Raw genomic sequence first — 16,394 nt, 5'->3', positions numbered from 1 at the left:
ATCCATGTTTGCTCTTCAAACGAGCAGATCTAATTGGATTTATTGGATGTGAAGCAGACCCCTTTCTTCTGCAACCATAGTATGCATTTGTGGTGCATCCTTCATCTATAAATGTCAAATAAACGAAACAAGTCGTTAAATATAATACTTCCTAAAGAAATCATTTTAAATGTTTGATGCTCACGGTCACACTTATTCCTCGTAAGGCATTTTTAAAATAATTTTCCCGTAGTACCGAGGATGAATATATACAAAACTTCTTCTAGCCAGTAGACTGTAACTCCAATTGTATTATCTGTAGCCAGACCTTCGGTAGTAAGGATGTTCGCTACTCTGATTCAAAATAACAAGCTTTTTAAAAGACTGATTTAAAAATTGGAAGTCAGAAAATAAGGGAACTATAAAAAAAAAAAAAAAAAAAAAAAAAAAAAGTGTGTTTGTTTAAAAGATATAAGCAATTGAAAATTTGGCGGGAAATGATTATCTCTAGAGTTTTCCATACATTAATACGGAAGCCCTGGAGTGCCATGCAAAAAAAAAAATTCAACTTGTGCGCACAAGTTACCAACTTGCGCGCACAAGTTACTATCTTGTGCGCACGAGTTACACAACTTGCGCGCACGAGTTACTATCTTGTGCGCACAAGTTACATAACTTGCGCGCACGAGTTACAAACTTGCGCGCACGAGTTACTAACTTGTGCGCGCAAGTTACTATCTTGTGCGCACAAGTTACACAACTTGTGCGCACGAGTTACACAACTTGTGCGCACGAGTTACCAACTTGTGCGCACAAGATAGTAACTTGCGCGCACAAGTTAGTAACTCGTAGTTAGTATATTGTAATCAATAGTTACACGTGTTTATAGCATGGGCACACTATGCTTTATGGAAGGCGATCCTGCCGGACAAACATTCTATAAATTAAGGTAATTTTTAACATAGGTAGAATTTTACTGACTGTATTAATTCAGAGAAAAGTAATTAGGAACAGTGTGTAAAACGAAGTTACTATTCAATAAGAAACTTATAATTCTTATTCCTTTTTTATGAATTCCAATGTAAACGGGTTATTTGTTCGTAAGAGGGCCCCCCGGGGTACACTTAGTTTGTTTTAATGCACTGACACTCAAGTTATGTTATTTCTGTCGTGTAAATTATTGTGTCGTGAATGGGCTACGGGTATCATATTACACCGTTCCTTATTTGCTGCTTAACTTGATACATATAAACATTTAACATTTTGGTGTATTAGATAGGCGGTATATCTTATTACCATCGACGTCACTGAGAGGATATTGAAACGATGTTCATCGAGTACCAAAACTAGTCAATACTATGTTTATGGCCTTAGTCATGTTAGTTATGGCTGTATAAACTAGCCACAATTTAGACGAAACGGCCGTCTGGCATTGATACCAAATTTTATCCTAGGGGCGGATTCAGACATTTTAAAAAGGGGGGTCCACACCCGTAACAAATAGATTATTACTATGACGACACATCAAAGTTTCGTTTCTTTAGCGATACTTATCGCCAGTCATTAGTCACTGTGATCAATTATACTCATTTAGGATTAACATTCGACCCACGATGCTCGATAGTAATACTAGTTTACAAATCTTTGAATTGAAGTAGTCACATTTTAAACAGCTTACTTTATTACAGGTGTCAGATCAAATAATCATGACCACAAATGATTTAGCTATCATTATTTCAACCTACTTTAGCCTAGGTTTGCAATATGAAGAAATTATTGGTTTGTTGGCTCAAAGACATAATGTTATTTTATCTATGAGAACTTTGAAAAGACGCTTAGCTTCGTATGGATTGTACAGACGAAAGAATTTTTCGGATATTTTCCAAGTTGCTATGTTTATCTTCGAACAACTAAAGTCATCTGGTTGTCTCCATGGATACCGTTGGATGCATTCGAGATGCTTACAGAATGGTTTTATTGTCCAAAAGGAGATGGTAAGAATCCTATTAGGCATATTGGATCCTTCTGGCGTTGCTGCGAGAGTTAAGCGCAAACTAAAAAGAAGGCACTATAGATCCAAGGGTCCCAACTACATATGGCACCTTGACTCATATGATAAGTTAAAACCGTATGGAATTTGTGTCAACGGATGTATAGATGGGTTTTCAAGGTTTATAATTTGGTTACGTGTTGGTAGAAGCAATAATAACCCACGAATTGTAGCGGGATTTTATGTAGAAGCTTTGACTTCTTTAGAAAGGGTACCACATTCAATACGATCAGACATGGGAACCGAAAACAGTTATATTGCTGAAATGCAGTCATTCTTAAGGAGGAATGGTCCCGGAAGCAGAACAGCTTTTCTCTATGGAACAAGTCAACACAATCAACGTATAGAGAGCTGGTGGGGAATACTTAGAAAAGAATGTGTACAATTTTGGATGGAATTCTTTGAACAGATGAAGCAAGACGGCTACTTCACAGGCGACTTCATCGATAAAAGTCTGATACAATATTTTTTCATGGATATTATCAGAGTAAGATAGAATATGATATATAAATATCATCTTAAATCAAAACGAAACAACGAAGAACTATTCCAAACGCTTAATTTGATAAACGTTTAACATGTTATATGTTTCAGTATAAAAACGTACTTGAAAGAGACATTTTATATAAAAAAAAGTCGTAAAGACATAAAGACTTAAACTGGCAATGTTTTCTTCCAAAAATTTGCAACCACTGGCCCTTGTAATTATCTTTTGACCCTTTTATCTCTGAAACAAACAAAAAAAAGCTATGTTAGAACGGTTAAATGAAATTTAAACAGGAATTTCATAAGGATTCTTATCGCAAAAAATAATCCCATCTAAATCTGACTTTAACTATAAGTTCTCAAATTATAAACAGCATTGTTCTAATTTACCCCAATCCCCTTTTTATCTCGCAAAAAAAGATATAGCGCGAGCTTAAATCTACTTGCTTAAAAGTTATTGTGAAATGAATAGAAAAAAAGGCAAACGTAAATTTCATGAAAAAAAGGTTCCATGCCAGAAAAAAACACCTATCTATAAGACAGTCTTTGGCGTCTGACTGTGGGTAACTTGTGTGCAAACAAGTTAAGGAACTCAATGATTGTAATCTTAGATGACATTGGAATTTTTCAAGAAGCGCATGACGCGTCATAACAACATACACATCTACTTATTAGAAAATAATCCCACTAATTTCATTAATCCCAAAATCGTCATACAAACAAAATAAATGCATTCTGATATAATTTCAGGTAGGTCCGTGAAGAAGAAATACAGTTACTTCACGGTGCCATGTAGAAAAAAACGCCTCAAAGTACTACCAAAACGACCACACATTTTTTGGCGATCATAAAATCCGCAATTGCTATTTCTGTAATTTATTTCTTTTTCATCAAGTTACATCCAGATGTGTCTCTATTAACTGCACGTGTCTTCATTAAACAAATTAGATTTTAATCGAAGAGAATGCATTTTAACACCACTTTTATCAAGTTATTTCTATTTCAGAAAGAGCTTGAAAATGTCGTTGAAACATGGAATGCACACCGAATTCGCAAATCGAAGCATTGCGACATAAACGGGCGTCCAATGGTCTTATACCAGGCACCTTTCTTGAAAGGCACCGAGGATTATTCACTACCTTTGGACAATGTCGAACTAAATGCTTGTGCCGAGGAGTGTGACTTCGACGATTCAGACTGTGACAATGACATTTTGGACCTGGCTGACATATTAATGGAGGAAAACAGCTGGACAAAAACAAGAGATCCCTATGACAGAGCCACACTTTATTTACAAATGAGGGATATAATAAAACAAAATTTATAATTCAATATTGGTTTTATTAATATTATATTTATTTATAAATTTACTAAAATAAATCTCTCTACATTAAACATATACAACTTGAAAAATGTTTTAGCATGAACAGACAATCGGATTATTTGGCATGCGTCAATGAGGCAACGTTCCATGCAATAGCATAGAACATGAAAAAAAATGGGGTCATCTGGTGACACGGATTAAGATTATATACCACATCACATGACGTACCCGACACCGAAAAGAATGTATTAAAGTTTTACCAAATTCCAAAATCAACAGTATTATAATATGAAATTGACTACAAGCTTTCGATTTTTTTTCTCATTTCCTGAATTAAGTATTGTTTAGACATCTTCGTGATATTTGTCAATTGAAATTACAAGAAGCCGGAATAGTATTTTTTTTATTAAGATAAGACCCGTAATTTTAGGTGTGTATATCTTTCATCAGTGATGCTGTGATATATGATACCTAAAGCACATTGTACTGATGAGCATCATTTGCTCAAAGTATTAAAGAATAGAATTACTAGTAATACTCTTACTATGCGACATGCCGTTTTATGATTACAATCATCACAGTTTTTGCCCCCAAAAAACCGCAACATTCGGTAAACAGCATCTGTTAATGACAATTACTCCAATAAGGGATGAATTTACAATTTAAGTCATTAATTGACTTAATGTAACGACCATGTCGTCATAGTCGTCCGAATTCATTTGGATTCCCAGGCTATATCTTGATAAAACTGAGAATGGAAATGGGGAATCTGACAAAGAGACAATAACCTGGCCAAAGAGCAGAAAACAAAATAACAATTATACATAAATGACTACTAGCAGTTACTGACATGCCAGCTCTAGACCTCAATTAAAATGATTGAAAGATTATGTTTTCACCAAATGAATATCAAGCTCAATTCTTCCCTTTTTTTTGTTTAGTATCATACCATCATAAAATATTTAAGAAGAACACAACCCGTAGCAGGTCAAAAGCTGGCTTAAGAACATAACTGTTTATTTCCAATGCAAAGACCCTATAAGTGAAAGAATAGCAAAGCCAAAATATACCATCCATAATTACCCGACAACAGTATCGTAACTGTACTATAGAAAAATAGAAAAAGTCTTGTTTACAGGTTTTGATAGCTTTTAAGGTTAATGCCGACATTTTTGTGCTTTGTAAAGAATATTACTATAAAAGGTTGAATGTGAAAATCCCCATGACCTATAGTAATTTCATACAGAAGTTTCATGGAAAAGTGTAACGGTAATATTTGCGGGGCAGCGGACGGAGAAGGCGAATGTAATGTAGTCAAACTTGAGTATATATAAGTGTATGGATTTGTATTAATTTGTACCATCAGTTCGGCAATACTAACCAGATGGGACTGTATTCGGGGGTTATGGTCCAAACAGTTTAGGTAATAGGGGTCAACAAAAAGGAATTTCTGGTATCCGGGCAATAACTTTTGTATTAGTCTATGCATTTTTATGATATTATACAAGGTTCCATATTAAAAAGAAACCGAAGGTTGTGATTGATTTTGAGGATTAATCATTAATTGACAGACCATTAAACGTAATTTTGTAGTTTTTTCCTCAATATGTGGCTATATTACATTCACCTTCTCCTTCCGTTAAACTTCTGCCTGGAATTATTGTATATTTGGTCATCAGCTCAATCTCGACGTTAAATGTAAATTGTTGACACTGATATATGTTTCGAAAAAAAAACACCAATCTGATGAACAGGATTATTGCTTATTAATTCAAAGTCACTAGACTATAATCTCGAGCCTCAAACTGTTAAAAAAATTGAGATGTACAAACCGTGATGTTGTAACTTGATAGCAAATCTTAGTAGTTTCTATCAAACTAACTAACAGCAAAACATTCGAGTGTGTAAGTTATATACTTGTATTTGGTTAGCTTGATTGCTAGCTGAACCGTTAAGTCATCATTAAGTTAAGTTTACTTAAACGACTAGTCCGACAAAAAACCAATTTATCCGTCTGTAGGACTAGACTACTCAGAAAGAAGGATGATATATCTAACATAATGACTTCACGGTTCAGCTAGCCAAACATATTACCTTTACCTTTACTGTTAGCAGAAAAAGTAACTTGCAAAATGTAGTTCATTCAAAGTCGCTGGATCATGCCCTAGGAGCAGGGCCTCAACATAGTCTTCAAACTAGAAGTAATGCAACTTTTAGTACACAGCAATGCCACATTACTAGAAGTACCTATTAAACTTGCAGATATCTCAGAAACGGTAACAACGGACGACGACACATACTGAAGTGATAGCAAAGCTCTCTGGACCTTTTAGGCCAGGTGCCCTTTCCAAAGGGGTAATCTGTTTAACCCTTTCTGTGTTGTGCTGTAAATACATAATTCTTAGAACAGTGAAACCTGTTTAAAAAGAACCTCTTCGGGACTTAATATGTGGTTCGGTTTTGGTTGATGTCAGGTTCTTAACGCATACAATTTGATACGATAGAGCTTAAGAGCATGTTTGGTTAATACAGGTTTTCGGTTATACAGGATTCGGTTTAACCAGGTTTCACTGTACCAGTTGATGTCGTTTCTAAAAATGAAGCAATGCGTCTTTGTTGTCTGATAAATTGAAAGGCTCGATACCAAAGATTTTCTTGTAACAGATATTGTAAAGAAGTACGCGAAAACCAAAGTGTCAAAAGTAAACCGGGAACAAAAACACAACTGGTAACAATAAAGCAAGACACCAAACAAAGGACAGCACTACGCAAATAAGCTTAAAATAAAAAGAAGAAATGGGTCGAATTTAGGTTGCCTCTAACCAGTGTTAATTGTAAAAGGTCAATTATTGGAAAGAAGGAGGAGGAAACCTATGACAGAAGAAGGTCCCCCTTCGTACCCCTAAACGAGAGACATATATTTATTCTACCATACATGTAAACAATGACAATCTCTGTCTAAACCAACATAAAGAAGCTTTGTCTAAACCAACATAAAAAAGCGATAGGGTTTGTATAACTTCCAATCTTCTGATAGTAACCAGTTAATTGTGCATCACAACTTTGCAACTTCATCAAGTTGATACAGGTATATCACTATACGTTTTAAGCTAGGAAGCTTTACGCTAGGAATTCTTCTTAATTAAGGAGAGATTTATTTTTATCTCATTTGGAAGCTCTTAAATACACTAAATGAACACTAACTTTAGTCTTTCTCGTTTGAATTGTTTTACATGGTCTTATCGGGGCCTTTTATAGCTGACTATGCGGTATGGGCTTTGCTCATTGTTGAAGGCCGTATGGTGACCTGAAGTTGTTAATGTTTGTGTCATTTTGGTCTTTTGTGGATAGTTGTCTCATTGGCAATCATACCCCATCTTCTTTTTTATATTCTATGTTTTTCAATAAAGTATCAAAGTCATGTCCACTATCGAATAACATCTTTTAAAACATTTGATCTAAGCAAAATTTCAATCGAAGACCTGAATTAAATAGCTCCTATCAATTTTTACGATACATGGTGTATTCTGATGAACATTTTATTTCAGTAATGGTCGCCAATCAGGTCTGAAAAGGCATAAGAAGGAAATCATTTTATCGATGAAAATTTATCTATTTTTTGCCTGATAACAATACAATATTGTGATATAACTATGTATATTATACTTTTCTTCTATTATAAACTGAGGATAATTATTTACAAGTTTGATCCAAATCAATCTTAAAGCGTAAGAAAAGATCTTCAAAAATGTTTAGGATTACGCATGAATCAAAATAATGGGAAACAAAGACCGAAGAAAGTGAGAAAAAAATCGTTAATGGCAAGAGGAATTAACAATTAAATGAAATAGATTCACTGAAACTTGTAATTGAAATAAAACAACAAAATAGTTAATGACAAGGTAAATAAAAAGTAATACCTACTGCTATTTGACTGAAATCATTTTAACATAACAATATTGACAATAATACAATAAAATCAAGTGGCTTGCCTTTATGGCAAAACTTTAATGCAGCTTGTGTTTCTCTCAAAACTGTTGAACAGTAAGGTTTGGGTAATGGACATAAACAAACACAGAACAAATTGTTCACATAAATCTGAAATGCTTTTCTGTTCAACACTGTGAACACTTAAAAAAAAAAACTTGAAAAAAACTCCCTCTGCCGAACTCACGACATAAAATCATTACACAAAATCATTACACAACCTCCTTTAAACATGAATTATTAAACAAAGAATACTTGAATCATTTAGAACTGTACTCATACATTGAGTTAATGTCCATTTTCATCGGAACATCCTGGAATGCCAGCACTATTACACTATATGAACTCTAAACTGTGTCCATTACCCAAACCTTACTGTTCAACAGATAATTGAACTCAGACCTAAAAGAAGGATATGTGTCATAAGTTGATGGAATTTGTAATACTCGCCCACATGTATGAGCTATTGGTGACCGTGTGAACCCTTTAGATTCAAAAAACTCAATCGTTATTTTCATTCCCAGCAGGACATCTGAACCTGTGCAGAACCTCAAGAAAGCCTTTTGTTTTTCTCCATCTAGATCTTTGATATATCTTTTTAAAAAGCCTGCACATAGCCTTTCCGCTTCTTTCATGTTTTCCGGTACACTCAAGGATTTCAAAATTTCCTTAGATGTTGGTTTCATTTCTTGATAAATTTGTTGTAGTTTGCCTGGAGTGACTTGTAACTGTCGTAATTCTGAACGGAAACATTCGATCACGTAGCGTGGTTGTTGAATCAACTCTTTATGTGCCAACTCTCCAATAATTGGCAGGACATTTTCAGAATTCACCAATTTTCTACAAGAATGACTATCAAGGAATTCAAGGAAGTCATCTTGATCCACATCATTGAAATTGGAAATAGCTTTTTTAACAATCTGACTTTCCATTTCAGGTAAGTAATCTGAAAACAATTCAATCAGACTTGATTCAATGCTTCCATGAATGCACTCTTCGAATATAGCAGGCATAATTGAAATGGGCCAGTAACCACTGACTTCAAACCCCTTTCTTATTATTCTACTAACAGCTTTCCATTCCTCCTTTTGGAAATCATGCCTAAGTACAGGTACCTTGAAAATACGACCCTCTGTGCATTGTTCATAGAATTCATCCCAAAACTGGGTTATACAATCTCTGAAAACACCATCTCCTTCTCCGGCTTCTTCCTTACCATTGTCTAATACCATGATGGCATCAATGTCTACAGTCATGATGTTTGGATCTTTAAAATGAATTATCATATCCATTAAAGCTGAAGCCCTATGTATACGAATAATTTTTCTCTCCACTGTACCAGCATTTCCAAATTCTAATGGTCTGTCCAAAGTATCACCACTTCCACTCTCTAATGGTAATGTCGAGTCTAAGCTTACATTGCTTGCCCGTACATTAGGACCAAATGCAATATCACCGTCGAACGAAAAATCAGCAATATCAAAGTTTGTTTGGATATCCGGAAGTTCTGCATTATAAAAATCATTAGTGACAAAAATGTCATTTGATTTTTCAGGTTTGCTTAAACAGGTTGGAGGCAAGTCAATAATTTCCATTACTTCAATAACTCCACTCTGAGCAGTTGCATTCCTATTCTTTGGAATTGATAAAGGTGGCAACTCGTCACTCTCAATTGTACTAGTAGTGCCTTCTGTGCAGAAGTTGAACCTCAATTGTCTCATCTTTAAACGATTATAACAGGACTCCACGGTAGACTGTAAGTCGATGTTTTGAAAATATGTGTCAGTTAATTTTATCTCATATTCCGTGATTTTACCTCTCACTGCGTTGTGTCCATTTGGAAAATACAGCTGTTTGGCAAGGTCTAATACTTGTCCCATCGTATCAAATTTTTCCATGTCAAACGACTTAGGGCCACCGCCCTTGTTTCCTCGTATCTGATGATATGCATCACCGTCATTATGGAAACAGCTTAGATCCACAAGACGTTTCTTTTTTTCTGCGTTCTTGTTGCCTTTCAGTTTCTTACTCAAAGAACTACGTACCTCTTTTTCATCCTCATCCTCATCTCCACTACTATAAGAGGCCCCTCCCTTTATTGCATTCACTTTTGCCCGAAGTTTTTTCATTAACGACGTCTTTGTCTTCTTTTTCTTTTCACAAGACGTGTCTTTTCTGTCCCTGCTAAACGCTATTATTGCTTTGCGATCCCCATACAGCGGCACAAACTTTGTCAATTCCTCTTCTGACATGTGAATGATAGTTTGGGAATCTATCTGAAATGGACAAAGAGCATAAAAATATTGGTATGCAAAATTGATGGTTTATAATCAAGTTTAAAACATGGCAGTGTCTGCGCGTATCCGCATGCGGGTACGGTCGGTTTTTTCGAATAGTCAAAAAGTCGATCGTAGGCTACGCGTACCAACATCCGTTTTTATAATAAAATGCTATCGGATCGGGAATGAAACGTGAAATATAAACGGAAATTATCGATGATATGTGGATTTCGATTATCGATTTCGTGTAGAACGAGTGAAGAGTATGAAAAATATAATTCAAATTGTATTTATCAGGTAATAATACATTGCAAATTAAATGCACACTGATGGTAAATGAAACTGTACAGTCCCTGTAAATGAAAAGAATTTAAAGAATTATATATATCTGAATTTTAAAAATACCCATATGAGATTTTAGTAAAATGTAAAACAGAAACTGAAATTTTGAAATATCTTATACTACTAAAATTAAAGCTTGGATGTCTATATAAGAATTAAAGAAGCAAGTAATAGTGTCAAAATAAACCAATTTTAAAAGATTCATGTAACTAATTAAGATTTGGAACAAATTTTACCATCATATCCAATAGGATTGTTTTGGCACATTTTTCCGAACCCTGCACATTTCAAGTGTTGCCAGTCCTAACAACAATCACAGGACAAAGAGTCCTTATCGTGAACTGAGGTTTTCTGACATTTGATACACATTACAATTTAAATCTGTTAAACTTTAAATCCTTTTTATTTATTTATTTTCCCGTTCTTCTCTTCTCTGCAACTGCAATTGACTCCCGAGGTTTTTTTTTTATATATAATTGTATAAAATTAATCGACTGATAGTTTTTGTTCAAAACTAACTACGAAATGTCTTCCCCACATGTATATCACACTCTTCCATTTAAAGAATTTTTATTAACTGAGAAAAAACTGTTCACGTACCTATATATATATCCGATGGATACATCTGTTGTAGGGTTGTCACTGACTCAGACGTACTTATGAATATAATTATTTTCTGTGATTGTATCTTACATTAATTTGTAGGATCCTCTACTATAGATAATTTAGCTGATCTGTAACAATAACATCTTCATGCCTTATATATCATGTACTGTAGTACGCCGCTAGATTAAAACTGACGTGGAAAGGTAACACATGCCCACCGAAAGCTCTTTTTTTTTGAGAGCCCAGGTGGTCGTGTGGTCTAGCGGGACGGCTGCAGTGCAGGCGATTTGGTGTCACGATATCACAGTAGCATGGGTTCGAATCCCGACGAGGGAAGAACCAAAAATTTGCGAAAGCAAATTTACAGATCTAACATTGTTGGGTTGATGTTTAGACGAGTTATATATATATATATATATATATATATATATGATTAGTTGTAATCTATTCTCTAATTACGACAAATTCCGTATAAATTTAATCATATTTCACGTTTTATTTCCGATCCGATAGCATTTTTATTTTATAACCGGATGTGGGTACGCGTAGCCTACGAATAAACTGGTCCGCCGTTCCATCTATAGCTTTGCACCGAAGGAACAGGTTGGTGTGCCATTGTCACATTGGCATTAATTGGACGAGTTTTAAAAATTCATCGATTCGCTAATAAAATTGACCAATTATAATGATAGGAAATTGACCTCCGTGAAATGTTATTACTGTGATGCCGCAAAATAAATAAGTATCTGGTATCCCCATGGTGGTGGTGCAGATAAATGACCAACAAGCATGTTAACATGTTCTTGAAAAACTGAACCGGTATCTTTTATTCCCTTAACATCTCAGTAGGGTTATAAATGTGATAATTTCTTGTTTCTTGCCTGGGATCCGGCCCAATCTAGCTGCGCGTCGTATACTGACAAGATTAGCCAGGACCCCAGACTATATAACACATAATAAACATAGCACATGATGCACTAGTCTCGTCGAATTATCAAATCCCGTGGTCAGAATTGTGACCACGGGATTTAGGCCATACCTGTTGTCAGTGTAGCGATAAGTGAACACAACAGGGGTCCAGTTTAGCCTACGAACGGCAATCTGACTATTAGTACCTGCATGCTGGTACGCACAGACACTGCATTAAAACATACAGTTCTCGTGCAAATTTCTTAAATAAGTATTACATTAACCGTTACGTTTGTAATTTGTAAAGATCCATGACAATGAGGCCAAGTGTACACCCTACAACTATTCCATACACCAAATATAGCCCACCTATTACTTTAATTGGTAACTGAAAAACAAACCGAAACCAATAATTTAACATTGACCAATGAACCATGAAAATGAGGCCAAGGTTGATATCTGCCAGACAGATATGTTCATAGTTGAACTTCTCCTTAAAGTACTGAAAAAACAAACCATAACACATAAACTTAACATTGAACAATGAACCATAAAAATGAGGAAGATATGATACCTTCCAGACAAACAGGTACATCATTCAATAATCCCATATATCAAAAGTATAGCTCACCTATTGCTAGCTTAAAGATTAAGTAAATGATAAACAGACCAAAACACAAAAAAACTTAGCATTTAACTATGAACAATGAAATTAAATCAAAGACCGTGAATGGACATATAGCAGACGGTAATTCGATCTCACCATCCTACAATGTGAGGCACCATGGGGAAAAAAAAGATTTATAAAAATAGTTTACACCATCACTGTTTAGTAGTCCTGGTGTCTCGAATAATAGACTTTCAACACAAGCGAGACAAAAATCGTCTTGTGTTAGAAATTGACATAGACAATCAAAGGTATCCCAAATATGTTTGTCGTTGATGGACTTTTAAAACTGAACTAAAAAAGAGATATGTCGATGTATAACAAAAGCGAAATGTCTCTAAAATTAAGATTAAACAAACATAAAATCAGGATGTTATGCCCTCTATTGATGCAAATGTTGTATGATTTCCAATGAGACAACTCTCCATCAGGCATAAAATGTAAGGACTAAATAAAAAATCATTTTGATGAATAAGTTTACCTTTTCCTCTATCAATGTTCTTATAATATCATCTTTAATATTGCGACTTCTCATGAAGTCATAAAGGTCAGGTTCAGACATCTGAAATAACATAAAAAAATAAATTTATAATTGAAGTATTGTTGTTCACCTGTCAGCAATGAAGCTCCCTACTTCGGAAAGGAAACTCAAAGAAGTCTGTTTTACCCAATTTTATAGAAGTGAAAGCTAACGATAATCAATTAGTAATTTACTAACCAGTTTCCATAGAACTGTTTTTTTTTAAATCTAAATCTTGATCCAAATTACTCACCGTTCTTTTAATTTCAATAATAACAAATGGTTCGAAAAATTTAACAAAATCACGGACCTAAAACAGCTGCCCCTCATCTTAAATGGTGGGGAATCTTATTGATATCGAATTTCTACGCAAGTACATTCTTTGTTCATAAATATTTTAAAATAAATATTTCGGATACCAATTTTGAAACATAAGAAATGCATATTAAATCGAAATCAACCTGCACATTTGCAGAGAATATTAAAGAACCATTTTAAAACAGTAATCCATTTTGCAAGAGGGTCTACCTTATATATGGCCCGAGAACAGAAGTTATTCCGTGGTGCATTTCTTTTAGACAATTAGAAAATTTAGACAAATTATATCAAAATTATCCAAAACCTCATCAGATCTAACTCACAATATGGACAATTGTATGTTGAAGGGGTGAAGAAATGAATTGTGAAAGGGTATGAAATAAATTGGTAAGTAACACTGTCCACACCAAGGAAAATATTTTCGAGGATAACGAAAATTAAGGGACGACAACCGTGTTCAAGCTCGTCGTCGCTTATTGTTTCGTTATCGATTCTAGACACTAACTAGTTCGAACGAAACACCTTTTAAACTGCCGCATGTTTTTAACGGGGTTGCGTGCCGTGCAATATCGTAACAGCTACATAGGGCTACGTAGATTTTTGACTGATGAACGTGTATCTAGCCTAGCTGCTACCTAGATCTATTAAGCAGCTAGGCTAGGTACATAATCAATAGTCAAATATTATAATATTGATAATGAGGCGTAAACAAAACAAACAGACACAAAAGTAAAAATGCTACAAATAGGGGTAAATAGTCGAAATCGGTAGGTCACATTCGTGATAAAGGGGTTTCGGACTTGTGGGGTGTCGGGCCAATAAGGTGTCTAACTATTGGGGTGTCGGACTACTGGGGTATCAGAATAACGGGGTATTCCCCAAGATATAATTATATAGACAATAGATAATTGACCAATGTGGACCTTATGTTCGCAATTCCATTATTTTTCTTTATATAGAAAACAAGAATGTGTCCCCAGTACACGGATGTCCCATCCGCACTATCATTTTCTTTGTTCAGTGGACCCTGAAAATGGGGGGAAATCTCTAATTTGGCATTGAAATTAAAATTATTAAGATCGTATCATAGGGAACATGTTTACTAAGTTTCAAGTTGATTGGACTTCAACTTCATCAAAAACTACCTCGACCAAAAACTTTAACCTGAAGCGGGACAGACGGACGAACGGACAGACAGATGAACGAACAGACGGGCGCAGAGACAAGAAAACATAATGTCCATAAATGGGACATAAAAAAATTTATACTTGGGATCTATAATTGTTTTAAGTTAAGAGTTAGAGTCAAGTTGGTTAAAATTGGGATAATCGGTTTTAAATTAAATGCATTTATAAAATAAGTATATAAGGTATATAAAGGTAAAGTTTTGCACTGTTATTATTTGTCGATATTTATGAATTATGATTTTATCATACTTTTCTTGAACAATATACTTATAAAGTATTCTAGGTTAATTTATATATATTGACCCGGACTACTAAAATCTTCTATTTATTTAGCCATTCAAATATCAGCTTGTTTGCTACTGAAACTGGAAATAACGCAACATCAAAATGTGTAAAACACCGTCAAATAATTCTAAAATGTACGTACATTACCTTTTCCTTCTCAGTTGGCTCTATTTTGAGTTATAACATTTGAACAATAATATCTCTTTTATATACATGTATACCCGGCTGAGGCTCGTGCAACACCTGGTGCTGAATACATTTTAGAAAACTTCAAAGACATGAACTTTTTTCTCACGCTTCAAATTTACCCATATAAGGATAGCCGATAGGATCAAAGACAAAGTCCGTAAAAAGTATTCTTGAATATCAAATGTTATATTGTACGTTACACGTACTGCACATCCACACAGTTTTGTAGAAAAGTGTAAATGCATTTGCAATCATCAATTTAGAGACCATCAAATAAGAGATAATAGGGATATTTCCTTAAATATACAGCCTACTGTTTTAACGTAGTTGTAACAATGAAAACTATCAAGGACACCACACAATTGAATGATTGCATAAAACTAAAGGGTTGGATTCTTAAAGTGCTATTGGGTTAAAATTTTAATCTATAGTTTTGATTTCGGTTGTATTTCGTTTCTTCATTTTCCCTTTCTTTTTGTTTCGTTGCGTTTTGTTTGTTTTGGTTTCGATTTCCACTCTTATTTTATATGTACCCGTTTTAACAGTTTAAACATAGATTAAATATGATTTTTGAGGTTAGAGTAAGAGGTAAACTCTCATAACCTGAAATGATTTTAGAAGTATTATACATACCAAATACGTTTCGGACATTCAGTTTATGCTCACTTTTCCCGGGTCATTATTTCTCTAATGCATTAGTTTTTTTTTTGTCAATGTGAAATCGACAAGAATGCGATTGGACCAAATACTTGGAAAATGTTATTTTGTCAGCTTAAGCCCATAATTGTTGAATTTGTAATAAGGTTGTAACTTGAATAATAACAACGCACCCTTATGATCATTGTGCTCAGAGGTAATGGAGTGGTCGTAGTGATCGTAATATAACGACTGGATTATTCGGGTTAATAAGGTTGTGGTTTATGATTTGACCGTTCTTAAAACATTTTTATCTCCAATAACGAAAAAAGCATGAATTAGTATGGTTGTTGAAAAGTATAAGTCTCAGACCGCGGCTCCTAACGGTGGCTACATAGATTGTGTTCACAAATGCAGACATTTAACATCCATGCATTATGTCACATTGATTAAATATCATTAAACTAACCTTTCTTCATAAACTTCATCCAAGCAAGAAATCCGCAATGTACAAATCACGCGCATGTCAATAAGGGCTCAAATAATCGTGCGCACATATTAAATAACTCGTGTGCACAAGATAGTAACTTGTGCGCACAAGATAGTAACTTGTGCGCACAAGATAGTAAC

At 34.6% G+C, this 16,394-nt stretch overlaps 2 protein-coding genes across 4 annotated transcripts; one reads left to right on the top strand and one right to left on the bottom strand.

Annotated features, from left to right (window-relative positions):
• The first annotated feature begins 767 nt into the window (after nt 1–767).
• On the top strand, nt 768–4,425 carry LOC134681031 (uncharacterized). Of its 3 annotated transcripts, XM_063540407.1 has the most exons (3): nt 768–928; nt 1,668–2,516; nt 3,522–4,421. In XM_063540407.1, exons 2-3 carry the CDS (start codon nt 1,686–1,688, stop codon nt 3,840–3,842), a joined length of 1,152 nt encoding a protein of 383 aa, XP_063396477.1. In that variant the 5' UTR covers nt 768–928; nt 1,668–1,685; the 3' UTR covers nt 3,843–4,421. The 3 variants fall into 3 exon arrangements, with proteins under 3 accessions (XP_063396477.1, XP_063396478.1, XP_063396476.1); XM_063540408.1 differs by having other exon boundaries at nt 768–1,973; nt 3,522–4,425; XM_063540406.1 differs by having other exon boundaries at nt 768–2,516.
• A 2,271-nt stretch (nt 4,426–6,696) lies between these two features.
• Nucleotides 6,697–14,830, bottom strand: LOC134681030 (uncharacterized). Its single transcript, XM_063540405.1, has 2 exons — nt 13,111–14,830; nt 6,697–10,102 (listed from the first exon to the last, which is right to left on the bottom strand). The coding sequence occupies exons 1-2, from the start codon at nt 13,201–13,203 to the stop codon at nt 8,174–8,176; spliced, it is 2,022 nt and encodes a 673-aa protein (XP_063396475.1). The 5' UTR covers nt 13,204–14,830; the 3' UTR covers nt 6,697–8,173.
• Nucleotides 14,831–16,394: the final 1,564 nt, after the last annotated feature.

Source organism: Mytilus trossulus, chromosome 8, assembly GCF_036588685.1.
Source record: "Mytilus trossulus isolate FHL-02 chromosome 8, PNRI_Mtr1.1.1.hap1, whole genome shotgun sequence".
Classification (NCBI taxonomy): Eukaryota; Metazoa; Mollusca; class Bivalvia; order Mytilida; family Mytilidae; genus Mytilus; species Mytilus trossulus.
Note: the sequence above shows the minus strand (reverse complement) of the source record. Positions and strands in the feature narration are given on the sequence as shown.

Coding starts and splice junctions, on each gene's coding strand:
- LOC134681031 (XM_063540407.1), top strand. CDS start 1,686: ATGACCACAAATGATTTAGCTATCATTATTTCAACCTACTTTAGCCTA. Junction 2,517..3,521: donor TTTTCATGGATATTATCAGA/GTAAGATAGAAT, acceptor TTTCTATTTCAG/AAAGAGCTTGAAAATGTCGT.
- LOC134681030 (XM_063540405.1), bottom strand. CDS start 13,203: ATGTTATTTCAGATGTCTGAACCTGACCTTTATGACTTCATGAGAAGT. Junction 10,103..13,110: donor GAACATTGATAGAGGAAAAG/GTAAACTTATTC, acceptor TGTCCATTTCAG/ATAGATTCCCAAACTATCAT.